At 42.7% G+C, this 27,625-nt stretch overlaps 1 protein-coding gene across 3 annotated transcripts in view; it reads right to left on the reverse strand.

Moving 5' to 3' along the window:
- Positions 1-1,136: 1,136 nt before the first annotated feature.
- The window catches only part of LOC308288546 (collagen alpha-3(VI) chain-like), a 43,501-nt gene continuing 17,012 nt past the window's right edge, over positions 1,137-27,625 (reverse strand). Inside the window, exons 9-30 of one of the 3 annotated variants that reach the window (XM_080730008.1) lie at positions 26,801-26,992; positions 24,059-24,097; positions 22,316-22,366; positions 20,573-20,623; positions 19,253-19,352; positions 18,648-18,727; positions 18,379-18,558; positions 17,446-17,643; positions 17,062-17,161; positions 16,466-16,545; positions 14,616-14,693; positions 13,880-14,485; positions 13,438-13,515; positions 12,550-12,735; positions 12,272-12,367; positions 10,843-11,439; positions 10,573-10,760; positions 9,626-9,849; positions 7,257-7,412; positions 6,907-7,009; positions 1,929-2,172; positions 1,137-1,807 (exon numbers count right to left, since the gene is read on the reverse strand). In XM_080730008.1, the coding sequence (XP_080586134.1) occupies positions 1,692-1,807; positions 1,929-2,172; positions 6,907-7,009; positions 7,257-7,412; positions 9,626-9,849; positions 10,573-10,760; positions 10,843-11,439; positions 12,272-12,367; positions 12,550-12,735; positions 13,438-13,515; positions 13,880-14,485; positions 14,616-14,693; positions 16,466-16,545; positions 17,062-17,161; positions 17,446-17,643; positions 18,379-18,558; positions 18,648-18,727; positions 19,253-19,352; positions 20,573-20,623; positions 22,316-22,366; positions 24,059-24,097; positions 26,801-26,992 (3,743 nt within the window). In that variant the 3' untranslated portion in view covers positions 1,137-1,691. The remainder of the gene's footprint in view (positions 1,808-1,928; positions 2,173-6,906; positions 7,010-7,256; positions 7,413-9,625; positions 9,850-10,572; positions 10,761-10,842; positions 11,440-12,271; positions 12,368-12,549; positions 12,736-13,437; positions 13,516-13,879; positions 14,486-14,615; positions 14,694-16,465; positions 16,546-17,061; positions 17,162-17,445; positions 17,644-18,378; positions 18,559-18,647; positions 18,728-19,252; positions 19,353-20,572; positions 20,624-22,315; positions 22,367-24,058; positions 24,098-26,800; positions 26,993-27,625) is intronic. The other 2 variants (XM_080730009.1, XM_080730010.1) reach the window with 2 other exon arrangements.

Here is a 27,625-nt window from a genome sequence, read left to right on the forward strand (position 1 = left end):
TTCACTCACAATTTTGGCCCATAGGTTCAAATACCACAGTGTATATAGACAGGTTTCTTGTTTACAAACATTGAGACTAAATGCACAGCTGACTGTATCATGTAATCAATTCCGTCCAATCCCCAAACCTGTTGTTTTGGGGAGCACTGGTTTCATTGGCTAATTTTGGTACGGACCCTGCGCACGCATCTAGTTTTATCAGTGTAATGTGGACCAGAAACCCGTCTATACTGTTGAATCCATGTTGATTACATCACTGATTACAGACGCCAAATGTGTAAACTATATCCAAAAATAAAGATATAATTATTTATTCTGTGAAGGGGTGTGTATTTTTTTTTTTTTTTTTTCTGTAACAAAGGCACATTTTATTCTGCTTTACCTATGCATGCTATGTGTATTTGGTGTATATAAAGTGACTGCTCGATCATTACGTACAATGTCACTTTGGCCTATTATCGCGAGGCAGATTTAGCAAAATACTGCTACAAATTTTGCCCAAACTTAATGTAACACAATTACTTTTAATTTTTAAAGGGTGTGAATATTTACTTTTTTTACCAAAATGTCTTCTCTGTAAGTAGATTGACTTAAGTACAATACTTATCCACATCTTGGATCCAAATGTTTTACTTTTAGCTTTAGGCTACCACACTTATTTATTAACAATTTAGTTAGTTAACCACTTCAGCCCTAGAGGTATAGCCTACATTTTGGCCATTTGAAAATAGCCGATCTACAAGCTCACAATGTGTCGGTCGCAATATGATGCATTGTGAGCTTCAAGATGTTTCATGTTTGTACTTTGTACATGTGAAAACTTGAAATGGGACATTCTGCAACAAAGCCGAACCATGCTGTGCTAAAGACAGAGACACAGATCAGCAGATAATGACAGCTCTGTGGGTCAGGGGGTTAAAGTATGTCCAAAGTCCAAAGGGTTCGGAATCGGATCATGAAACAGTGACTCAACAGGTGCAATGTGTCTCTAGACTTGTAGCTACATGTCTATTGTACAGTGTCATGATACAAAGACGGATTAGCAGCCATTATATCAAAATGGTTCTTGATACAAAATACCCCAAATGACATCACACAGTACCTTAGTTTTTGTTTCGTTTTTTATTTAGTTTTCGTCAATGAAACAAGGTAGTCGACGAACATTAATCTAAAACAATGTAGTACAAGGACTTATCATGGTTATAACAATAACGATTGGTGTTAATAACGTGATAAACACTAATGATTCAAAGTCAGGTTGCACTGTAGGCAAGGCAATACAGTTTAGTGGTTCTCAACCTTAATTTTCAGGCCGTGACCCCCGTTTGTTGATTATACCTTTGATGCAGCAATGGCCTTTTTCTATTCTTTCTTTTTGAGGTTTTAAAAAGTTATCAAAAGTCCTTAAATTGTCAATTCACTCTTATTTCATCTGGGGACCCCCTGGGGGGGTCGACCCACATGTTGAGAACCACTGCTGTAATAGGCAAGGCAGGTATTAAGGCAGTTTTATTTTTTATTTTCAACAACAAGGCAATTAAATGTGCTTTACACAGAACATCAAGCAACGGGAACACAATTATAAAATAATGCAATAATAGGAGAGCTCCAGTGGAGAAACTAAGGCCCTTGCAGGTTGTGTGGAGACATAATGATGGCTCCTAAGAAGCTGTGCTTGTTGTCATTGGAGGTCAGAGGTTGGTAGAGGTTGGGACTGAACGTTTGGAGCTTCTGGAATAGAGCAGCACTCCTCCACACACCAGGACACAGCCAGCCAGGAAGACCAGGCTGGTGATTGGAACAGAACCTATAAACCAAGGACGTTCAAGCAGAAGAAAATTAAATACAATTAATAGAAATATTAAATACAAACACAAACTGTATTGATGTTTACTTAAAAATAAAATATATATGAAAATGTGTCTTGCCTCGGCTGTCGTCGCTTCTGATCAGGCGCAAAGGTCCCTGGGAAACGGAGTGCGTAGCCTGAGCGTTAGAGTTAGCGTTAGCATATCTCTTTCCACGCCGGCTCCCTGGGACACAACCTTGAGAGCATCTGGACTCAGGGGTCCCTATCCCGGTCTCAGGACGGGGACCCCTGGGTCCAAGGGTCCCTGTCATGGACCCAGGGGTCCCTGTCCGACAGAGCATGACCGAGCAGCTGATGTAGACCTGTATGAACACAGAGGAATCTCTTTGGATCACGTCTGAAATACACATACAGTACACATTTTGTGCATTTTATGCCACTACAATTATTACAGCTTCGGTGGCTATGTTACTTTTCAGATTCAATTTATTAATATTACAACATTATTATGTTATTAGTTATACTTCAGCTATATTCAAAAATAGCCGACAAGCTCACAACCCAAACCGCAATCAGACCACAGCTGAGGCCCCCCACCATAGGCGCCGGTTACATGGAGCCAGGTACCTCAATTTATTTTATTTCAGCTCGCCCGAGGAGCGGGCGAATTGAATGGGCCAATCAGGGCTTTAGACTTGGGGCACGTGGTAGGCTGGTCCGGTCCCAGCCCCCCCCCCCCCCCCAGCCCCCTCCCTTCAGAGCTCTTCTGCCCACGTGAGAGTCCCTAGTGGACTCTGATTGGTGCTCTTCTGCCCACGTGAGTCGCTAGTGGACTCTGATTGGTCCGTGAAAACTGTCATGGCGGAGTCAGACTCGACTCGAATTCTTTTAATAAACTATACAATAGTGCCGTTTCATTACGTTTTAATACCATTTTGCACTAACGTAAACATGCAATCATATAAGAAATAACGTATTTTTGCAATGTCACGCCACGTCGCCGCCGGGGGCTGTAAGCGTGTGTGTGTGTGTGTGTGTGTGTGTGTGTGTGTGTGTGTGTGTGTGTGTGTGTGTGTGTGTGTGACGTCAATAGGCTTTAGCCCGCCCCCGCTGAAGTAGAATCTCCTTCTGAAGGATCAGACTCTTTCCCAAAATGAAGTGAAACGCAGTGTGTGAAAAGTCTGACGCTTGCAGTCAGGCTACAGCTGCCATACCCTGGGTCCAGGGCGGAAAATAAAAGTTACTTTTAACTGTAAATCCATGAATGTCTCCTTGTCTATCTGTGCTGGTTATTATGTTGTTAAATTACATGTTACCGTAGCCTGCGAGGTGAGTTCTGGCAGATACACTTAGATTAGAAGTTGCACTGTGCTGCCCTATGTGTATTGAGCAAGACCCACACGTCATTCTGTGACGCGGCAATCAGCTGACCAATTAGGTGGGTATTTAAGGTCACCTGAGCCTGTGCTCATCCTGCGTTCCTCTGACCATGCCTCTGGTTGTGAGGCTTTGTTTGCTCCCACCGCCACCCCAGCACCACCAGTGGGCTCTGCTATTCATTATGTTCCCCATGGGGGGGTTGTTATTATATATTTTTTTTTTTATGTATAGATCTCCCTGCTCTTAATGGTTAATGATGGTTTTCTAATTGTGCTGAGCAGGGAGAAAAAGAGTAGCAGAGCCTGAACGCCAAGATTAAATATTACATATACACTTGCAATTATTCTCATGTTATAATAATAAAATATATTTGTTCATTAATTCTGTATTTTGTTCATTCTGTATTGGTTCATTCTAATCGTGAGTTGTCTGACAGAAATAAAGATTACTGCAAATGCAAAATTTAACAAAATTGTCACTTAAGATATTATTGCGACCAAAGGTCGCATATACTCTGAAGAACCGTGTCGCTTGAGTGACCTTCCTTCCGTATCCTCGTGACCTTCCTTCCGTATCCTCTGTGATGTCAGTGTGATGTCAGCGAGTTGTGACATCAATTCCTGTACAGGGCGGCTACACGAAATGTGGATAACTCTATATATGGAGATAGTCCAGTCCATCATGTCATATGGGACTACCGTCATAGAAAGTAGCCATTGTTAGGCCGGAGTCAATGGCTGTCTAAACATGGAGATGTGGATAACACTATATATGGAGATAGTCTAGTCCAATATGTCATATGGGACTACCGTCATAGACAGTAGCCATTGTTAATCCGGAGTCAATGGCTGACTGTCTGTACAGGAAGTGATGTCACATGACATACTTTTTATGCCCATATATGAGTCCTAACATGGAGATGTGGATAACACTATATATGGAGATAGTCTAGTCCAATATGTCATATGGAACTACCGTCATAGACAGTAGCCATTGTTAGGTCGGAGTCAATGGCTGTCTGTCTGACTGTCTGTACAGGAAGTGATGTCACATGACATACTTTTTATGCCCATATATGAGTCCTTCTGTACCACATCTCCATGTTTAGGCAAACTCCACACAGAAAGGCCCTATCGCCAACCCAACCTAGGGTGTGAGCGATAGGGCCTTTCTGTGTGGAGTTTGCATGTTGTCCCCGTGTCTCCTAGGGTTGATACCCTCACAAAAACATGAACAAACTCCCCCCAGAATGACAACAACTAGAATCGTCAGAGAAACGCTGTGGTTGGCCAGATGGTCAAGAATTGGCGCGACCTCGCCCTTTAGGGCGAGGTTGCATGTCACCCTGAGGTCGCATTCCACCCTCAGGTGTCTTACTAGTAATTAGCCTATATTCTCCACACTTGTATTCTCCCCATCTTGACAAAATGTTATATTCCCAGGTTCCGCAGGTCAGCTGCACAGGTGCAATGCGTAGAAACAGGGGAAAATTTTAATGTACTTCTTAAAATAAATGTATCATGCCTGTTGCTAAGGTATGGAAGGCGCGCGTACAGTCATGTTGCCATACAGACAATGTGAAGCCCCAAAGACACCCGGAATAATATTGTGAAAGGAAAAATATGATTTAATAAAGTCGTTTTAGCCGACTTTATACCCGAAAATACCCATTTTAGCCGACTTTATTTCCGGCGCGCTCGCCGGCGAGATGTCACGCAAATATGTGCTCCCCCTAGTGAGGACAGAGTTAGGCGCCAGTGCCCTCCACACGTGCGTGCACCATATAATTCTCGTACGATGAAATTGTGGATCAGCTATTTTATGTTTTGAAATATATTCAATATTTTTTTAATATTTCTACTTAATGGAGTATCTTGTACAATCTCTGCTAGTCAACAAATTATTAGCTTAGGAATGTGACAAAAACAAAAGAAAAACAAACCCGATTACAAGGCTTCATGGGATGTGAAATTGATAGAAAATAAGTAGGGATGCGCCGATATGGAAATTCTTGGCTGATACCGATGTTTAAAATAACAATTTAGCCGATAACCAATACCGATGCAACCTGCATCCCTGCAAATAAGTCATGTGCTGGGTGAATTAGGCTACGGACAAGTACTTAGCTATTGTAGCGTCACAGCCGGGAGGCGAACCCGGGACCCCGATTTGCCAGGTATGCACGCTGACCAGTCAGCCAAAGTGCCAAGCACGTTGGCGAGAGCCAACGCACATACCGTATAGCAGAGCCCTGCACGGGTCCAATTTTGACAACCCGCGCCCGCCCGTCCCGTCATTAATCAGATCCGTGGACCGCCCGCTACCCGTCACTATTAAAAAATCAAAACCAGACCCGCCCCGCCCGTCAAAAAATGGACCCGTCGCCCGCCCCGTTACCCGTGATTACATGCATTAAAGTAAATAGCCTACAGCCGTGCGTGCGTTCTTTCAATGGCATCGCACTCCATAGTTGATCCCCCTGCAAGCCGTCGGAAAATGCTGTTATTAAGCCTATTATTAATAGGTCTATTATTATTTGGATAAAGTAGAACAACCTTTAAAACCAATCATACTAATTTAAAATCGTATCATGATCTGACACTGTCGTGACAGCTTGTTGCTGCTGCTGCTTTCTGCCTCCGCTGCTTTGTGCAGTTGTATTTGTCATACGACGGTGTCGCGCATTGAAAATATCAGAGCTACAAGCTCACAACATGTCGGAACTTGCAGCTTTGTGAGCTTGCATGTCTGCTATGCTCGACACGCACCGTCATACGGCGAAGCACATATCCAGCTTTTCACAGCTGAAGGGAACGCCACTCGCTGTCTGTCTGTCTTGGTTCTCTCATGATAAACAGCACGAGGTAATCTAAACCAAACCGGACCAATGATGTGACGATAATAAAGGAACTCCTAATAGTCGTGGAATCACGTGGATATTATACAATCATGGACCTTTCAACTACATCGCACGCTAGGCAAGCAGATCACTCGCGGCCACTTTATTCAGTTGTGTGTCGGTGTCCTCCTCACTGTGAGTGTGTGCGCTCCAGCCGGCTGCCGCCGCTCCATGTGTGTGACTTGACGTTTAGGTGGAAACAGTGCTGTAGGCTATGCATGCCATGGTTCTGTCGTCCTGCTGCTCACTGCATGTGTGCGCTCTTGTGACGTTGTTTTAGGCAGAAACAGTTGTCTGATTTTCACAGTAAAATGTCATCCGCCCGTTACCCGCCCGTGTTTAGTCGCGCACCGCCCGTCCCCGTACCCGCACATTTATAGTTGAATATATTCCGCCCGTACCCGCCCGTCAAACACGGGTACCCGTCGGGTACCCACGGGTACCCCACCCGTTGCAGGGCTCTGCCGTATAGCCTACAGTCGTCCCCTCTACCTGGAAGCGCGACCACGCGCGCCGGCCAGGATCTAAGATCGACTTTGAAACCGGGGGGTTCAAACGCAACTCAGGGGGGAACAGTCGTCGACTAATAACCGGACAGGTCTACACCGCCGCCGGGGATGAATACTTCCCCTCTGTACCGCTGCCACCAATGTAGCGTCACGGCCGGGAGGCGAACCCGGGACCCCGATTTGCCAGGTATGCACGCTGACCAGTCAGCCAAAGTGCCAGGCACGTTGGCGAGAGCCAACGCACATACCGTATAGCCTACACTATTAATTCCCACCAGTGATGACATAAAGACTGATGATTCCTTTACCTCCTCGTGCTCTCTGAAGGAGTCAGGATGAGCCTCCATTCCAAATCTGAACTGAGACTTGCTGGGGCTGCTGTAGATCTGCACAGTCTCGTCCGTCACACACCTGGTGATGAAACGATACAATCATTACTCCGACTACATGGATAGTCAATGCATTTGGATCCCCATCCGGAATCAAAGGGGGAACATTTATTATAATCAAATTATTGTCTTAGGAATGCGACAAAAAATCAAAAAATATTATTAAACTCAAGTCTCCCTGGCGTGAGTAATCAATAGAAAAAAAGTCATTTTGGTTGTGAACTACTCCTTTAATGAGCATGTTAATAAAGTTTTCAATCAATCAATACCCATTTTGGATGATGGTGTGGGCAGGGCTGTCATCATGGGGCGTGGCCTTGCAGGACTCCACAAAGAGCTGTGTTCCGGGGATGGGAGGCGTGGTCTCAACCTGCACGTAGATCCTCTCCTTCAGGGACACGCCCAAGCTGGGATGTTTCTTGTGTCTGGAAGGACCCACCAATCAGGTTAGATCTTACATCATTTAACTATTTAACCAACCAATCCAGTTAGTTCTTACAACATTTAACTATTAACCAACCAATCCAGTTAGTTCTTACATTATTTAACTATTTACAATCTGGTGTCTGGAAGGACCAACCAATCCAGTTAGTTCACATCATTTAACTAGGAAAGACAGACCAATACAGTTAGTTCTTACATCATTTAACTATTTAACCGACCAATCTAGTTAGATCTAACATCATTTAACTATTTACAATCTAGGCATTTAGCAGTCTCTTAATCCAGATACATTTTGACGGCTAATTCTTATTTAGTCTCATATGAATCACACACCATTTAGTTTTAGTACTATTTTAGACATCTGAAATTGTTTGGTGTTAGTCTAGTCTTAGTCAATCAAATATCAAAAACATAGTCTTTTAGTTTTAGTCATGCCAGCAAATTCAAATTTGGTCTTAGTCTTTTGAATAACACACCATTTAGTTGTTATCCTATTTAGTCATCTAAAATTGTTTACTCTCTATTTAGTCTTAGTCGACTAAATATCAAAAACTTAGTATTTTAGTCTTTTAGTCTTAGTTAACAAAATTAACACTGTTAACACTGTAGGGAAAGTATTTTAATTAATTGCTGAATGTAAAAAAATAAAATAAAAATAAACATGCTTCTCGATTTGCCTATTCGATTAATTAAAAACATAATCCATAGCAAAAGAATCGCTAAGAAAACAAGCAATGTTTTTTCAGACCCACCTATAGCCTGTGATCAATACCATTTTCAGGTTTCTGTAGGGTTTTGTAGTTTTTACGTAATTTCGTAGTTATCAGGCGGCCGGAACCACCAATCGGAACCACCGTTGCCGTGCACTGCCAAAATGGTTCCCCTAGTTTACAATTGGTTTAAATTGGTATAATCGTTTAGTTTATTTTACTATAATAATGGTTTGGTATGTTCATCTTTTATTCTAACTCGTAGCGTAGCGTGAATGTGGGGTACAAAAACAATACGACGCCAACCAGAACCAATTTTTATTTATTCTTTTTAATTTTTAACCGGATCAGACGGATCAGACTGGTTTACAACGAATACAGGCTTTCCTCTGCGGTGGTAGCCTGGGCTGGCTTCCAATTTCGGGCTTTTGATCCGGTCGGGAGCGGATGGGATCCTACGTAATTCTGTAGTCAAAACGGACTACATTTTGGCAGGAAACACCAAACCGGAAACAGTTTTAACCCCTACTTGCGCATGCGCTAGTCTCGCATGGCCAGACTGTTGCCTCCGCGATTTGGTCAAATGCTCCCGGCATACAGTCTGGTAAAGGGAAATAGAAACGATGAGTGCGAGATGAAGCGGAAGTGAAGCCTCCTCGTCACTTCCGTTTCAGTCTCACATCGCACACATTTATCATTATATAAATAAAAATCATATAAGCATGTTTAGCTTGCTGCTTAGCAGAAATGACATTTTAAAATATATTTTCTTGAACGGTAATGCCCGTTTCCATTACTCGCCGTTAGGGAGGTAACTCCGCGAGACTACGCATGCGCTAACTGGGTTGACACTGTTTCCGGTTTGGTGTTTCCTGCCAAAGTGTAGTCCGTTTTGAATACAAAATGATGTAGGAGCCCATCCGGTCTAGACCGGATCAAACGACCTGTTTTGTAAACGAAGACCAGGCTTTCTCCCAGCAGAAAGCCTGGTGAGGCGAGGTTACTGCGGTGGAGAGTCTGGTGATGTGAGGTTAATGAGCAGTGGTGGAAAAAGTCCTCACATTTTTTACTCTAGTAAAAGTATCAATACTGCAGTATAGAAATACTTAAACTACGTAAAAGTCAGGAATTAAAAATGTACTTGAGTAAAAGTATGAAAGTGTTGGCATCAATTGGGTATGGCAAGCTATGGCAGCTACCATACCTTGGCTACAGGGGGAAAAATACATTTTAATTCTTAAATTAAATTCATCATTCCTGTTGCTAAGGTAAGGCAACATGACTGGTGTCTTGCACGCGCGCGACACCAGTCATGTTGCCATACCTTAGCTTTTTCTGAACTGACGCCACTGGGAGTAGGAGAGAATTAAGTATTGGAAATTGGAAATACTCAAGTAAAGTACAAATACGTCAAAATTGTACTTAAGTACAGTACTTAAGTAAATCTACTTAGATACTTTACACCACTGTTAATGAGCCTTTACCTGAATCGGTCACTCTGGTAGAATTCAAGGTGCAGGCTGAAGGCACCATAAGCTTTCTCACTAACGGCGCAGGGGCTTTTGTTCTTCAGCGTCCCCGCCTTCAGAGAGGTCCTTCTGGGATAGACGCAGGAGAACGACACCTGGACGTCACATTTCCCCTCCACGGCTTCACTGCTGACAGCAGACGTGATCACATTGCTGAAGACCAGGCTCTCCTCAAGCTCCTGAAAGTTAAAAAAATCACACCCAGTGAGAAGTGAGCAGGGGTCATCAATTTGTCCGTACACGGACAAATGTGTCCTTGGCAAGACTCTGCCTTGTCCATTTTTTTTAATGTTCTTTATTTTCATCAGGCAGGGACTTTACCATTGCACCGTCCGAGCGCCTAGCCCAGGTCACTTCTATTCAGTATGTCTAGTCTGAGTCACCTCTAAAATCTGATGACTCCGAGTTGCAAGTCTCGAGTCCGCAGCTCTGGGGTAATGTAAAAAATACTTTCAAAACGTCCACAATCACAACACCAGAGGCGGCTCCACAAATCAGGTCCATATTTCTGATTTCTGACTTGTTACATGATGTTCTATGTATATTTCTGTCATTTAATGTTTAATTGAGTACAATATATAGGACCCCAATTCTTGGGTTTAAATCCTATTGGTAGACCTTGTATCTGAACTTTACTGTGCTTTTATTACCTGTGCTTGTCCTATGCAAACTGCTAATAAAGTATTCAATCAATCAATCAATCAATCAATCAATCGATACATTGATAAATTGATCAATCAATCAATCAATCAATCAATCAATCAATCAATCAAACAAACAATCAATGTATGTTATTCAAATAGAAATGAAACCTTCAATCTACTGTATGTCCGGTATTAGAAACAAACTGTACAGTAGGTCGCCCACTTATCACTCTTATTCGCATGATTAATGCCACATACCTCTAGCGTGGTCCCGCAGGTGTTGAGTGGGATGACAGCGACCAGGTGGGTGTGGTTGGAGTGAGTTGTCAGGCTGCAGGATGGATGGTTGAAGGCAGCAAGGTGTAATTTGTGCTCGTTGCGTCGGACGAGGTTGTTCTTCTTCACCACCACTGTCATGGTGCTCTCGCTGCAGTGAACAGTGGTCTCTGAATAGAGAAATGATTCACTTCAGAAACTGACATTAATTGTCTTTTTTTCTTTTCTACAGAAAATTAAAAAATAACTTACCAGGTCGCTCTGGGACTTGGGTAGAATCACGGATGAGAGTACACAGCCTCTCCTTCACTCCCTGCAGATTCTGGTAGCTATCAACTTTGATCAGAAACTGTTCATGAGGCTGGCTGACGATGGACTTGAGTTGATCCTCATCATAGTAGTCCCCCACTCCGATGGCAAACATGATAACTCCCTGGTCCCTCAAGGCCAGGGACGGTCCCACAACGTCATCTTCTGAGGGCCCGTCTGTGATCAACACAACGACCTGAGCTACCCCCTCGTCAGCACGGCTTCCAGCCTCCTTCGTGAAGTAGTGACTCTGCAGGAACTTGATGCCCTCGCCCGTGAAGGTGCCTCCGCCTCGGTAGAGGAGACTGTCCACTCGCTCTACTACAGACCTTTTGTCGGTGTAATCCTTCAGTAGGAACTCCTGATATGTCTTGTGACTGTACTGTGCCAGGCCAACGCGTACTTTATCCGAACCAATGTCCAGGTCTTCGACGGAACTGTGGAGGAAGCGTTTGATCGCCCGGATTTTGGCCGTGCCGATGCCCGTGGTGGAACTGTCCACCAAGAAGACGATGTCGGCCCTGGTGTCTGGGGCACATACTGCAGAGCAGGGAGACAAGAGAGGGTCCTTCAGGGAACATAAGATGCTCATAGACAGTGCACAAGCACAAATGCACGAAGGGACAGACAGGAACATAAAAAAATCACACCATGGGCATTTTGATTGTCTTAAGTACCAGCTCTTATGCCTCATTCACATACAGAAAAGCCAAGTTAATGGTTTTGCTTGGTAATTCAATGCATTCTCTATGCAAACCAGCTTTTAAAATTTCCAAGCTGGAAAAAAAGCTTGGAAATTTCTAAAGCTGGTTTGCATAGAGATTACATTGAATTACCAAGCAAACCATTAGCTTGGCTTCTCTCAGTGTGAATGCAGCATTATGCTTTAACTTAAAGGCCTGTCCATACTGTCTCCGACCACCTAACTTTTTGTCGGAAACTGTCAAATGACGTCACTCACATCTTCTGAAAGGCATTACCCCAAATTAGGGTTCGGAAAGCTGCACGTCAGAAAGTCGGAACTCTCTGACGAATGGTTTGGTGGTCAGAGACAGTATGGATAGGCCTTTAAGTTGAGGCATAAGAGCTGGTACTTACTGTAAGACAATCAAAATACAGCTCCTAGTGTAAAGTGAGCAGTGCCATTTATGAGTTAAAATAATTTCATTAAGCGTCTCGTGAAGCTTGGCCAATGTGACCTTGGGCCTACAAGAAACTTTGAGCACTTTGTGCCAAGATGTAGGCCACGCTTCAGAGCCCGGACAAAGCCAGATGTTGGAGCACCTCTCAAAAATATTACTAAATATTTTTTTCTAGAGCCACAGTTTGTGCACCAGTGCTTCAGCAGCCACTGTATCCTTTATGCACTCACCTGGTGTAGTATCAGGTGTAGTATCAGGTGTAGTAACAGGTGTAGTATCAGGTGTAGTATCAGGTGTTGTTGCAGCAGTTGTTTGTAGCTCATTGTCTGTTCCAGTATAGCAAAGAAATGAGGTTCATTTGGACTGAAGTTGGTAGATTAAATATTTCAAGTCAACATACATGTACATGTATGTAAAAAGTGAGTGTCTTTATGTTTTTATGTATGTAAAAAAAACAATACAAATATATTTAAAAAAAAAAAAGACTAAAGCCTACTACAGTACGTACCAGGTATGCATGATGGAACTCTGCCACTCCAACGTCCATTTTTATCACAGTAGATCATCTTTGGTCCGTCCAGAAACTCATCCAGTGACTTGCAACTAAAGCGGAGAATATGACCAGAAGTTGCCTCCTCGAGGTGTCCAAACATTTGAACGGTGTCTCTTGCTTTTATCACTGGGCAACGAATGGCTGCACAGAGAATGAAGAGGCAAAACAGCAACTTGCATTACCAACGGACACTGAATCACTTCCAAGCTGGCTTCCCTACTTCTCAAACATTCTCAAAAATAGCCAATCTACAAGCTCACAACGCATTACATATATTGCAACATGTTGTGATCTTGCATACAGGCCGTTTTCACCATTCAGCAACACCGTTATTATACGATGGCTTATTTTTTGAATGGATGTAAAAGATGTCAAGAGGCTCATCACGTCATATTAGCGGAGATTCACTGCTCACAGACGGAATTACACACGGACAGACAGGGGCGAAAACATACATATTTACCGTAATTGCCGGACTATTAAGCTGCGTCTTTTTTCCCAGGTTTTGAACCCTGCAGCTTATACAACGGTGCGGCTTATATAGAGATTTTTACAGCTAACGGCCAGTTAGTTCATTTTACAATGGTCTTTAACAAGGATTTACATATAGATTTTTACAGCTAACGGCCACCAGGGGCACTCTAGCAGGAAGCAGGAAGGACACCTGCAGCTTATAGTCAGGTGCGGCTTATATATGTAAACATTTGTTTTTTGTTCGAAATTTAGCTGGTGCGGCTTATATTCAGGTGCGGCTTATAGTCCAGCAATTACGGTATGTCCATGCCTAAAAAAGGTTTATCCCTAAACTTCTTTGCAGCTGCATCTTTTCTTTTATGCACTCACCTGGTGTAGTAACAGGTGTAGTAACAGGTGTAGTAACAGGTGTAGTGGCAGCTGTTGTTTGTATCTCTGTGGTTGTTTCTGTATAGCAGAGATATGAGTTGCAAAACATTATGCAGAAGTTGACAGATGGAATAATCTATCTATCTATCTATCTATCTATCTATCTATCTATCTATCTATCTACGTACCTACCTACAGTACAGCAATTACGGTATGTCCATGCCTAAAAAAGGTTTATCCCTAAACTTCTTTGACTTTCTTTTACTATTTTTAAAATACCGGTACTTCAAATGGCCAATCGACACATTGTGAGCTTGTAGATCAGCTATTTGAACTATTTAAAAATGTTTTTCAAAATAGTCAAAAAAGGCAAAGAAGTTTAGTTTTAAGGGGTAAGGAAACTAGGGCCCATAGTCTCGGCCAGGCGGAGACAATAACTTACCAGGTCGGTCTGAGTTTGGGGCAGGAGTAGTCACCGGTTCAGAAACGGAGCCACACACAATGTGAAGCAGAACGTCCTTCACTCCTTGCAGAGCCTGGTAGCTATCAAGTTCAATAATATGAGGCTGGCTGGCGATGGACTCCAGTTCATAATAGTTATAGTTCCCCACTCCAATGGCAAACATGATGACTCCCTGGTTCCTCAAGGCCAGGGACGGCACCACAACGTCATCTTGTGAGGCCCCATCTGTGATCAACACAAGCACCTGAGCTACCCCCTCGTCAGCACGGCTTCCGGCCTCCTTCGTGAAGTAGTGACTCTGCAGGAACTTGATGCCCTTGCCTGTGAAGGTGCCTCCGCCTCGGTAGAGGAGTATGTCCACTCGCTCTACTAGAGACCTTTTGTCGGTGTGATCCTTCAGTAGGAACTCCTGATATGTCTTGTGACTGTACTGTGCCAGGCCAACGCGTACTTTATCTGAACCAATGTCCAGGCCTTCGATGAAGCTTTGGAGGAACCGATTCATCATTAGGAAGTTGATTTCGCCGATGCTCGAGGAGCTGTCCACCAAGAAGACGATGTCGGCCCTGGTGTCTGGGGTACAAGCTGCAGAGACAGGAGCATAGCATGTTTCAAAAGAGGCCTTCAGGGATGTCATTTGACTGTGATTTACAGCAAAGTTTAAACTAGAAAAGTGTGTATTGCTGCAGCTGCATCTTTTCTTTTATGCACTCACCTGGTGTAGTAACAGGTGTAGTAACAGGTGTAGTAACAGGTGTAGTGGCAGCTGTTGTTTGTATCTCTGTGGTTGTTTCTGTATAGCAGAGATATGAGTTGCAAAACATTATGCAGAAGTTGACAGATGGAATAATCTATCTATCTATCTAGCTATCTATCTATCTATCTATCTACGTACCTACCTACAGTACCCTAGGGGGCGGCATAGCTCAGGGGTAGAGAAACTGGTATTAGAGCACGAAGGGTATAAATCCCGAAGGGTTCCCAGTTCGAATCCGGGCTCCCCCTGAGTTAATGTCGAAGGGTCCTTGGGCAAGACTCTGAACCCCTAATTGCCTCCGGTGAGTAGGTTGGTGCCTTGCATGGCTTCCTCCGCCACCGGTGTATGAATGTGTGCGTGAATGGGTGAATGTAATGCACAATCTATGTAAAGCGCTTTGGATTAAAAGCGCTATATAAAATGCACCATTTACCATTTACCCTACCTACCTATAAATTAGCCAAATCTCTGCCTGTGCGCCCGTAGCCAATCGCGGCCACGGGCCGTGTATGACCGTCACCAAATAGAGAGGGGCGAAGGGTGAGGTCATAATATCAAGGCATAAGTTACAATAGGGACAGGTGAGGAGACAGATGAGGGGTGAGGAGACAGGTGAGGAACTAGTACAATAGGATACAATATAAAATGATACAATTAAAGCACAGAAGGAGCACGAAAGGAGTTAATCCATGTGTCCCAACATGAAAGACAAAACTAGAACTGCACTCTGTCGAAGTGCCAAATTGCCCCTTGTGCACAAGTAGGCCATGTATGAGTGGCATGTAGGCCATGTATGAGTGGCAAAACATTCAGCAGCATGGAGCATTGGAGTTTGGAAGAGCTAGTTGCAAATCAATCAACGGCCCTGCATACCATCTGTTTCTAATTTGCACATAATGCAGGAGGCAGCAGGATGTTGTGTTGTTGAAAACGAGTGCTTCCAAACTCTGACACTTGGAAAAATAAAAACCTGCACAGAATGTCTTGACAGATAGTAGCTCATAACATGTCTATGGTGGATTTTTATGAAACAAAAACTTTGCAGATAGAAAGAGGACAATTCAAGCTTTCAGTACAGCCGCAATGTTGGTGAGTTAACTTTGTTTAATACAATCAGATAGGACTTTTCAGTTTGGATGTATGGGCTGTCAATGGCAGAAATTAGTTTTTTGCCAATCAGTAGGCGTGTTCCCACATAACTTCCAGCAACAGTGATGTCACGCGCATACCCTCTATAAATTCTTGAAGGGGACCGCCCCTTCCTCCCACAAAACAGAAGTCACACACAACAAAGAACTTCCAGTCAAAGCGACGACTGCCCTATCACAGCATGTCCTCGTCGAGTGTCTAACTAAATTTCTCTTTAGGACATTTTACAAACGATCAAAAACCAAGAAAAGATAATCAACAGTGGAATCCATAAGCAGCTTGAGCGATCTCTTCTTGCGTCCCCGACACGGAGTCGCGTCCCCACGAGCGGACGAAGGTTAGCATTTCACCAGGTTAGCTTTCACATGCGTCGGCAGGTTAGCATTGCACCTGCGTCCTCCCGTGGGGACGGGAGGACGCCCATCAGTTTGACAGTTCTAACGACCTCGGTCCAACGAGTGTGAAATTCTCATCACATGTGTATGTCACAACAAAGCCATAATCATAATCTTCTCACACTGGACCGTATTTGCCGTTTAAAATGTCATCTGGCTTTCCACATTTAACCACTGTAGAATGAAAAAATAATACAGCAGAATGGAGAAACTCAGACATAATTTAACGTTATGATCTTATCCAAGTGTATTTTGATTACCAACCTTCACATCTTCCAAATCTGCCCATCCAGTTCCCATCAGCTCCACAACTTCGTTCTCTAGCGCCACCTACCAAATTGTGACTGGGGGAAAACAGGGCGAAGACATTAAACTTCTGTAATGCACTTTGTAAACTCACTGGAAATGTATGAATGAACACTGAGTTTATTTGTACATTCCAGCAGGATTTGGACAAAATGTGGGTGCAATTCTACTGTGATGGGACAATTTATTTCCAACTACCCCAAGGTTATTATACTGCCTTACAATAACACTTTGCATAAAGTTCCTGCACTTAGGCAAAATGATAAAAATGTCTTTAAAGGGGAAAACCCCCCATTTTCAATATTGAACTATGTCATTAATATAACTTAGAAGAGTTGTGTGGAAAATAAAAAAAGGTTCCCCCCTTCTGTGTTACCTAGAACTGGAGGATTGATTTGGGGGTTTGTATTGCAAAGCGTGACCGGTGTGCAAGTCCATAGAGAAAAATGTGCTTTGAATATACCCCAAATTGCCAAACATGAACATCTGAAATGTCATTGATCAAGATTATGAAACAGAAACACGATTGATGGAAGCATCAAGTCATCACTAACCCAGGATTGCAGATTATCACAGCTGTGTCACCAAACTGACTCCCTTCAGGATAATCTATTCTTCCATTATCCGGTTTCGGAATTGAGCCACAAGTTCTCCCTGAAAAAAACAAATAATAATAATAACAATAACAAATCTTAGTAGGAGAAATCCATTAAGAAAAGCATTGAAAATTATTTTATAGAATATGGTTGCAAGTGTCATTGGGTGATAAGCTGTGATTAAGTGTCCTTAAATACATTTCAGAGTTCTCACACGTCTGGGTCTCAAACCAAGATAAGAGAGGTCATTTTCTCAGTTTCTAGATCAGGTGTCCTTGAGATGATTACTTCTGTTTTTTACTACAAATAGCATGTTTAAGAATAAAACGTATAAATATTTACTGTCGCATTGCAGTGTCACAATAGCAGGATCCCAGGTTCCAGCGCTGCATCTTTGTCTCGGATTGCCCCCCACTATTGAATAGCCAGCCTCACACTCCCAGGTAGCGGTAGCTCCATTTGGAAACGTATCTTTGACGATGTCGGCGCTAATCAAAACTGCCTTAGTAGGTCCATTTTGGGGTCGGGGACAGTCTTGAGCTATAAAAAAAAGGATACATGTTAAGTTGAAGAGGAAATGTGTCAAGTTTCATGGGATTCAAACCCAGGTCTCATGCTTGTCTAAGCAAAATTCTACTGCTCTGGCCGGGGATGCACAACTGGCACAATACTGCTCAGGGCATCACAATATATCAAAAATCTATCGTCATGAACATGAATAGAATCTCAAATATTCTAAAAATAAAATAGCCAATCTACAAGCTCACAACACATTACATACTGCGACATGTTGTGAGCCTGAATACCGACTGTTTTCACCGTTCAGCACCGTCATACGACTATGACTTATTTGTTCAATGTCTGTAAAAGATGAGCATTGTACAGATCAGTCAGGAGGATCATAACATCATATTAGCGGAGATTTGGACAGACAGGAGCAAAAACATTAAGGTATATTTTCTTCCATGCCTTACACCATATCCCTAAACTTCTTTGCCTTTTTTAAAATATTTTTCAAAATAGAAAAAAAAGACAAAGACAAAAGGGGAAATGCATGGACGAAATAGGGCCCATAGCTTCACATTCAATCGCTGTGAGAACAAAGAAAAAATATTTTTTAAGAATGGCAAAAAAGGGGACACATTGAGAGTAATAGTTAATTAAATTAGAAGGCTTTAGAAAATATTAATTATAATTACTTATAATAGTTGTTTGCGAAAGGGAAATATTGAAACAAGTGTTTGAGGAATGGTTGAAAACAACACTGAAACTTACCTCTACATGTTGGAGGTGCAGGATGGAACTGCCCATCAGTTTGACAGTCTAACGACATCGGTCCAACGAGTGTGAAACTCTCATCACATGTGTATGTCACAACAAAGCCATAACCATAATCTTCTCGCACTGGACTGTATTTGCCGTTTAAAATGTCATCTGGCTTTCCACATTTAACCACTGTAGAATGAAAAATAATACATCAGAATGGAGAAACTCAGACATAATTTAACGTTATGATCTTATTCAAGTGTATTTTGATTACCAACCTTCACATCTTCCAAATCTGCCCATCCAGTTCCCATCAGCTCCACAACTTCGTTCTCTAGCGCCACCTACCAAATTGTGACTGGGGGAAAACAGGGCGAAGACATTAAACTTCTGTAATGCACTTTGTAAACTCACTGGAAATGTATAAATGAACACTGAGTTTATTTGTACATTCCAGCAGGATTTGGACAAAATGTGGGTGCAATTCTACTGTGATGGAACAATTTATTTCCAACTACCCCAAGGTTATTATACTGCCTTACAATAACACTTTGCGTAGTTCCTGCACTTAGGAAAAATGATAAAAATGTCTTTAAAGGGGAAAACCCCCCATTTTCAATATTGAACTATGTCATTAATATAACTTAGAAGAGTTTTGTGGAAAATAAAAAAGGTCCCCCCTTCTGTGTTACCTAGAACTGGAGGATTGATTTGGGGGTTTGTATTGCAAAGCGTGACCGGTGGCGGTGTGCAAGTCCATAGAGAAAAATGTACTTTGAATATACCCCAAATTGTCAAACATGAACATCTGAAATGTCATTGATCAAGATTATGAAACACAAAACAGAAACACGATTGATGGAAGCATCAATTCATCACTAACCCAGGATTGCAGATTATCACAGCTGTGTCACCAAACTGACTCCATTCAGGATAATCTATTCTTCCATTATCCGGTTTCGGAATTGAGCCACAAATTCCCCCTGAAAAAATAAACAATAATCTATCTATAAATGTGACAAATCTCTGTCTGTTTGTTTGTTTGTTTGTTTGTAATCCGCGTATCTCGAGAACCGTTCGTCCCACCGGCTTCAGATTCGGCACGCGCGTTCCCCGCTGCGGCGCGGAGTGCAGTGCCGGGCTTCGGCCCGACTCGGCATGCGGTTTTCCCGAAGCGGCGCGAAACGTTCGGAATCTCCTTACGCGGAGCTGATTGTTAACATCAGGCTGTTCCTGAGGAAATCGGCACAATCGCTGACTCATTGTGACATCACTTCATAAAAGGCTCTGACATCACGTACGCCAGGAGTCAACAAAAAATCTCTGTGAATGTGTATGTATGTATGTGAATCTCGAGAACCGTTCTTCCCACCGGCACGCGCGTTCTCCAGATATGGGCATAAAATGAATCCCCGAATGCGGAGCTGATGTCTGACATCAGAGTTTTCCGCAACCGGTACTGTGTGTGCAGAGATCTCCATATATTGGGGTTTGCATTAAAGGGTGGGGACAAAGGCTAACAGAAGGCAAACAGATGGTCAAAACGGGTCCTATGACAACATGACAACAGGTATATTGGGGTTTGCATTAAAGGGTGGGGACAAAGGCTAACAGAAGGCAAACAGATGGTCAAAACGTGTCCTATGACAACAGGTATATTGGGGTTTGCATTAAAGGGTGGGGACAAAGGCTAACAGATGGTCAAAACGGGTCCTATGACAACAGGTATATTGGGGTTTGCATTAAAGGGTGGGGCAGGCATAAAATGGACGCAAATAGACAGATATCTCCATATATGGGCATATGGGCATAAAATGGACCCAGAACTATATCTGCAGTGATCTCCATATATGGACATAAAATGGACGCCGACAGACAGACAGATACAGATATCTCCATATATGGGCATAAATGGACACAGGCAAACAGATGGTCAAAACAGGTCCTATGACAACAGGTATAATGGGGTTTGCATTAAAGGGCGGGGCATTCATTCTCTATTTACATCGTTCCCGAGTTGGCCAGGTCGCCGACTAGACGCTGGGCCGCCCGAAGGGCGGCCCAGCTTCTAGTAATAATAATAATAATAGCAAATCTTAGTAGGAGGAATCCATTAATAAAAGCATTGAAAATTATTTACAGCAAAGTTTAAACTAGAAAAGTGTGTATTGCTGCAGCTGCATCTTTTCTTTTATGCACTCACCTGGTGTAGTAACAGGTGTAGTAACAGGTGTAGTAACAGGTGTAGTGGCAGCTGTAATGTAGGGACAGGTGAGGAGACAGATGAGGGGTGAGGAGACAGATGAGGAAATAGTACAATAGGATACAATATAAAATGATACAATTAAAGCACAGAAGGAGCACGAAAGGAGTTAATCCATGTGTCCCAACATGAAAGACAAAACTAGAACTGCACTCTGTCGAAGTGCCAAATTGCCCCTTGTGCACAAGTAGGCCATGTATGGCCTACTTGTGCGCCAGCAGAGAGCGCCATGAGGTGCACTCACCACTGGCATCACCACTGGCATCACCAGGAATGCTGGTCCCTCATTGGCTGTTAATGATGATGTTGCCAGAAATGACATGACATACATACATACCTACATATGCAGCCGAATGCAGTAGCCTACTTGCGCGCTCTGCTGGCGCATGTAATAAGCATTTTCTTGTTTAATTTAAAAAAAGGTATAGAATGCGGAAGGGGGACTTTAACAAATAGGGTCTGGAACTTTGGAAGCCAATTACAGCCAAACATTGTGGGCTATCAAACCTCTGTAGGATATATTTTCATTGTATGAATGAATGAAATGTACTCTTGCACATTTTGAAGGTTAAGAAGGTTTTAACTTTGTATTTCACCTGCAGTAGCCCGGGAGCATGTCGATATTGCGACGTAGCATTTGTTCGACGCCCCATTAGTTCGACGCTGATGAATGCTAACCTGGTGAATTGCTAACCTGCCGACGGTGGTGAATGCTAACCTCTGTGAATGTTAACCACTATGCCTAAACCTAACCCAAACCCTAACCCTTAGTCGAACTAATGACACGTAGAAATATTAAGATTTAACCCAGTAGCCCTGTGGATTTGATCTTTATTATACTCAGCAGTGATACCGCACGCGCGTTCTCCAGATATGGGCATAAAATGAATCCCCGAATGCGGAGCTGATGTCTGACATCAGAGTTTTCCGCAACCGGTACTGTGTGTGCAGAGATCTCCATATATTGGGGTTTGCATTAAAGGGTGGGGACAAAGGCTAACAGAAGGCAAACAGATGGTCAAAACGGGTCCTATGACAACATGACAACAGGTATATTGGGGTTTGCATTAAAGGGTGGGGACAAAGGCTAACAGAAGGCAAACAGATGGTCAAAACGGGTCCTATGACAACAGGTATATTGGGGTTTGCATTAAAGGGTGGGGACAAAGGCTAACAGATGGTCAAAACGGGTCCTATGACAACAGGTATATTGGGGTTTGCATTAAAGGGTGGGGCAGGCATAAAATGGACGCAAATAGACAGATATCTCCATATATGGGCATATGGGCATAAAATGGACCCAGAACTATATCTGCAGTGATCTCCATATATGGACATAAAATGGACGCCGACAGACAGACAGATACAGATATCTCCATATATGGGCATAAATGGACACAGGCAAACAGATGGTCAAAACAGGTCCTATGACAACAGGTATAATGGGGTTTGCATTAAAGGGCGGGGCATTCATTCTCTATTTACATCGTTCCCGAGTTGGCCAGGTCGCCGACTAGACGCTGGGCCGCCCGAAGGGCGGCCCAGCTTCTAGTAATAATAATAATAATAGCAAATCTTAGTAGGAGGAATCCATTAATAAAAGCATTGAAAATTATTTACAGCAAAGTTTAAACTAGAAAAGTGTGTATTGCTGCAGCTGCATCTTTTCTTTTATGCACTCACCTGGTGTAGTAACAGGTGTAGTAACAGGTGTAGTAACAGGTGTAGTGGCAGCTGTAATGTAGGGACAGGTGAGGAGACAGATGAGGGGTGAGGAGACAGATGAGGAAATAGTACAATAGGATACAATATAAAATGATACAATTAAAGCACAGAAGGAGCACGAAAGGAGTTAATCCATGTGTCCCAACATGAAAGACAAAACTAGAACTGCACTCTGTCGAAGTGCCAAATTGCCCCTTGTGCACAAGTAGGCCATGTATGGCCTACTTGTGCGCCAGCAGAGAGCGCCATGAGGTGCACTCACCACTGGCATCACCACTGGCATCACCAGGAATGCTGGTCCCTCATTGGCTGTTAATGATGATGTTGCCAGAAATGACATGACATACATACATACCTACATATGCAGCCGAATGCAGTAGCCTACTTGCGCGCTCTGCTGGCGCATGTAATAAGCATTTTCTTGTTTAATTTAAAAAAAGGTATAGAATGCGGAAGGGGGACTTTAACAAATAGGGTCTGGAACTTTGGAAGCCAATTACAGCCAAACATTGTGGGCTATCAAACCTCTGTAGGATATATTTTCATTGTATGAATGAATGAAATGTACTCTTGCACATTTTGAAGGTTAAGAAGGTTTTAACTTTGTATTTCACCTGCAGTAGCCCGGGAGCATGTCGATATTGCGACGTAGCATTTGTTCGACGCCCCATTAGTTCGACGCTGATGAATGCTAACCTGGTGAATTGCTAACCTGCCGACGGTGGTGAATGCTAACCTCTGTGAATGTTAACCACTATGCCTAAACCTAACCCAAACCCTAACCCTTAGTCGAACTAATGACACGTAGAAATATTAAGATTTAACCCAGTAGCCCTGTGGATTTGATCTTTATTATACTCAGCAGTGATACCGCACGCGCGTTCTCCAGATATGGGCATAAAATGAATCCCCGAATGCGGAGCTGATGTCTGACATCAGAGTTTTCCGCAACCGGTACTGTGTGTGCAGAGATCTCCATATATTGGGGTTTGCATTAAAGGGTGGGGACAAAGGCTAACAGAAGGCAAACAGATGGTCAAAACGGGTCCTATGACAACATGACAACAGGTATATTGGGGTTTGCATTAAAGGGTGGGGACAAAGGCTAACAGAAGGCAAACAGATGGTCAAAACGGGTCCTATGACAACAGGTATATTGGGGTTTGCATTAAAGGGTGGGGACAAAGGCTAACAGATGGTCAAAACGGGTCCTATGACAACAGGTATATTGGGGTTTGCATTAAAGGGTGGGGCAGGCATAAAATGGACGCAAATAGACAGATATCTCCATATATGGGCATATGGGCATAAAATGGACCCAGAACTATATCTGCAGTGATCTCCATATATGGACATAAAATGGACGCCGACAGACAGACAGATACAGATATCTCCATATATGGGCATAAATGGACACAGGCAAACAGATGGTCAAAACAGGTCCTATGACAACAGGTATAATGGGGTTTGCATTAAAGGGCGGGGCATTCATTCTCTATTTACATCGTTCCCGAGTTGGCCAGGTCGCCGACTAGACGCTGGGCCGCCCGAAGGGCGGCCCAGCTTCTAGTAATAATAATAATAATAGCAAATCTTAGTAGGAGGAATCCATTAATAAAAGCATTGAAAATTATTTACAGCAAAGTTTAAACTAGAAAAGTGTGTATTGCTGCAGTTGCATCTTTTCTTTTATGCACTCACCTGGTGTAGTAACAGGTGTAGTAACAGGTGTAGTGGCAGCTGTAATGTAGGGACAGGTGAGGAGACAGATGAGGGGTGAGGAGACAGATGAGGAAATAGTACAATAGGATACAATATAAAATGATACAATTAAAGCACAGGAGCACGAAAGGAGTTAATCCATGTGTCCCAACATGAAAGACAAAACTAGAACTGCACTCTGTCGAAGTGCCAAATTTCCCCTTGTGCACAAGTAGGCCATGTATGGCCTACTTGTGCGCCAGCAGAGAGCGCCATGAGGTGCACTCACCACTGGCATCACCACTGGCATCACCAGGAATGCTGGTCCCTCATTGGCTGTTAATGATGATGTTGCCAGAAATGACATGACATACATACATACCTACATATGCAGCCGAATGCAGTAGCCTACTTGCGCGCTCTGCTGGCGCATGTAATAAGCATTTTCTTGTTTAATTTAAAAAAAGGTATAGAATGCGGAAGGGGGACTTTAACAAATAGGGTCTGGAACTTTGGAAGCCAATTACAGCCAAACATTGTGGGCTATCAAACCTCTGTAGGATATATTTTCATTGTATGAATGAATGAAATGTACTCTTGCACATTTTGAAGGTTAAGAAGGTTTTAACTTTGTATTTCACCTGCAGTAGCCCGGGAGCATGTCGATATTGCGACGTAGCATTTGTTCGACGCCCCATTAGTTCGACGCTGATGAATGCTAACCTGGTGAATTGCTAACCTGCCGACGGTGGTGAATGCTAACCTCTGTGAATGTTAACCACTATGCCTAAACCCAGAGTTGGGTGTAACGCGTTACAAAGTAACGCGTTACTGTAATAATACTACTTTTTTCGGTAACGAGTAGTGTAACGGTACTACTCCTCCGAAATAATAATAACACTACAAATACTGCCTGGTCGCGTTACTCGCTACTCGCTACTTTCGTGCCTGCAGTTTCTGCTTCTGCCTTCAGCAGGAACCGATTGTAAACATCATCACTTGTCTTTTAAAACATTGGAACTGACATTTATCTAAAATAACTAACCAAAGAAGAGGTAATCAAACACATTTGATAACACATTTGATTGTCAGCGCAGCAGCAGGTCACGGTGACACTGTGGCAATCAAGCCGCAGCCAGCAGCCACCCGACATTTGATAACCATCGCATATAGATTAATACAAGGGACTAAAAACAGCAAACCCCCCAAATACGGATATTTATAATATCAAGCAAAGAAATGAGTTACCTTTTGCCCATGAGAGAAAGGGAGAGAGAGAGAGAAAAGAGAAAAAAAGAGTGGCACGGCAGCGCATCACGAGGTGCGCAAAGCCGACGTTTGAATCACAGCCTAGATTAATATCCTACACGTGACAAGATACATTAAAACCCCCAAATAGTGAGTATTAAATATCCAGCGAGCCACAAGAATGAATTAGCCTACTGGAAATGTACGGTAGGCTGAGAGAGAGAGGGAAAAAGAGCACCTCACCTTTGCTCTGAGACTCTGACATGAGCTGATGATGACGGACAATTAATAATTCCTTATGCAAAACCATCGCTGCATGTTGCTTTTTTAAGCAAATGGGAAGTTTTCCGCTGCTAGAATTAGTTTGACATTGTTTTAGTGCTTCTGCTGCACACGGAGTCATCTCATTGTAGTTCCATCACTTTCGCCTGCTACAGTAGGGTAGAGTGGGGGAATAGGCCCCCCCTGGGGTAATAAGCCCCCCAGCTGTATTTGACTACAGAACTACCTACTTACTAATACAAATTATAATAATTACTATATGACCTGCTGCGCTCTGTGGGGGGAGAATCTCCGCCAGGTCATGTCCACCCCTGGACTGGAAAATTCATAGGAGCCAAATGGAATGAAATCTGCTTAAACTGACTGACATATGGATACAGAACTATAGGCTATAATGTCAGGTGGAAACCATGTATGTCCATAAATAAATGAATAAACTCATATGTGAGCTAAATAAGGCCACAGGGGCTCAGAAATAATTTAATTATTATAATTTTGATTAATTATTATAACTTCGTATTATTAATATTATTATTATTATTAGACTCATTCAAATGACCACCAGTGAGCCCTGCTCACTTCATTGAACAACATAACTGTATTGTATTAGATATTATAATAATATATAATAAATATTTAATACATCTAATATATGTTGGCAATGCATCTCAGGCTTTTTTATGGAGTAACGCAAAAGTAGTGTAACGAGTAGTGTAACGAGTTACTTTCTCCAGGAAGTAATGAAGTAGTGTAAGGCACTACTTTTTTCAGAGGTAATATGTAATATGTAGTGCACTACTTTTTGGAGTAACGGATCCCAACTCTGCCTAAACCTAACCCAAACCCTAACCCTTAGTCGAACTAATGACACGTAGAAATATTAAGATTTAACCCAGTAGCCCTGTGGATTTGATCTTTATTATACTCAGCAGTGATATTGTCAAGCACTAATGCTTTACATTGCATGTGTGTTGAAGAACACCTGCACATGCAAATGTACTTCAGTTTAAAGTTCAAATCAATGATAGGCCAAACATTTCAAGTCAACGTATGCGATTCTGTGACAGTGAAGTTGAGTGTTATTTAAAAGGACGAGTGTTTTGGTCAGCCTTGCCTGGTTTGAAGGAGAAAGGAAAGAAGAAGTTCATAAATGACTAAAGCCTAAATGACTGTAGCCTAGGCCCTAGGCTATACACTATACAGTATACATACCAATTACGCATGATGGAACTCGGCCACTCCAACGTCCATTTTCATCGCAGAAGATCCTATCTGGCCCGTCCAGAAACTCAGCAGGTGACTTGCAACCAAACCAGAGTATATCACCAGAGGTTGCCGTCGCCTCCTTGCCGTCTCCAAATATGTCAACGTTGTTTCTCACTTCTATCACGGGGCAATGAACGGCTGCAGTTCAATGAAAAAGGAAAAATAACATTACCTGAACTGAACACTGAATCACTTCCAACCAGGCATCCCTATTCGTGAACATGAACAAAATAAATTTAAAAAATAGCCGATTTACAAGCTCACAACACATTATATATTGCAACATAATTACTAAAGCCTAACTATCTTACTGTGTTTCTTTTTCTTTCTTTATTTTTTTTGTCTTTTTCTTTATTTTAATTTTTTTGTTGCTAGGCTTAATGTGTTTTGCTGTATGCCTTGTTGTGGAGTGATGTTGCTCTATAAATTGAAAAAAAAAGCTAGAAGGATAACCAGGAATAGTCCAATCAAAGGATTACCCGATGACACTGGACACAGTGATGAATAACAACAACAACCCTTCAAAAGAACATTTTTAAAAAGTCCAACATTACTTAAAGCGGAACCATGTAACAATATAGCATACTATGTCTCACAAATGTATAACACTCAATTTGTAAGCAATAGCAAACACCCTTCCACAACTTTATAGACTCAGCGGGTCCCTGCTAGGGGCTTTACTGTATTACTATATATATATAGGGGAGACAATGAGGCTGTAACGGGCAATCGAGCTCTAGGGTAGCACAGGTAGGAGCGTCAAACAAAAAT

This window comes from Nannobrachium achirus (genome assembly GCF_963921795.1).
Source record: "Nannobrachium achirus genome assembly, chromosome: 7".
Taxonomy (NCBI): Eukaryota; Metazoa; Chordata; class Actinopteri; order Myctophiformes; family Myctophidae; genus Nannobrachium; species Nannobrachium achirus.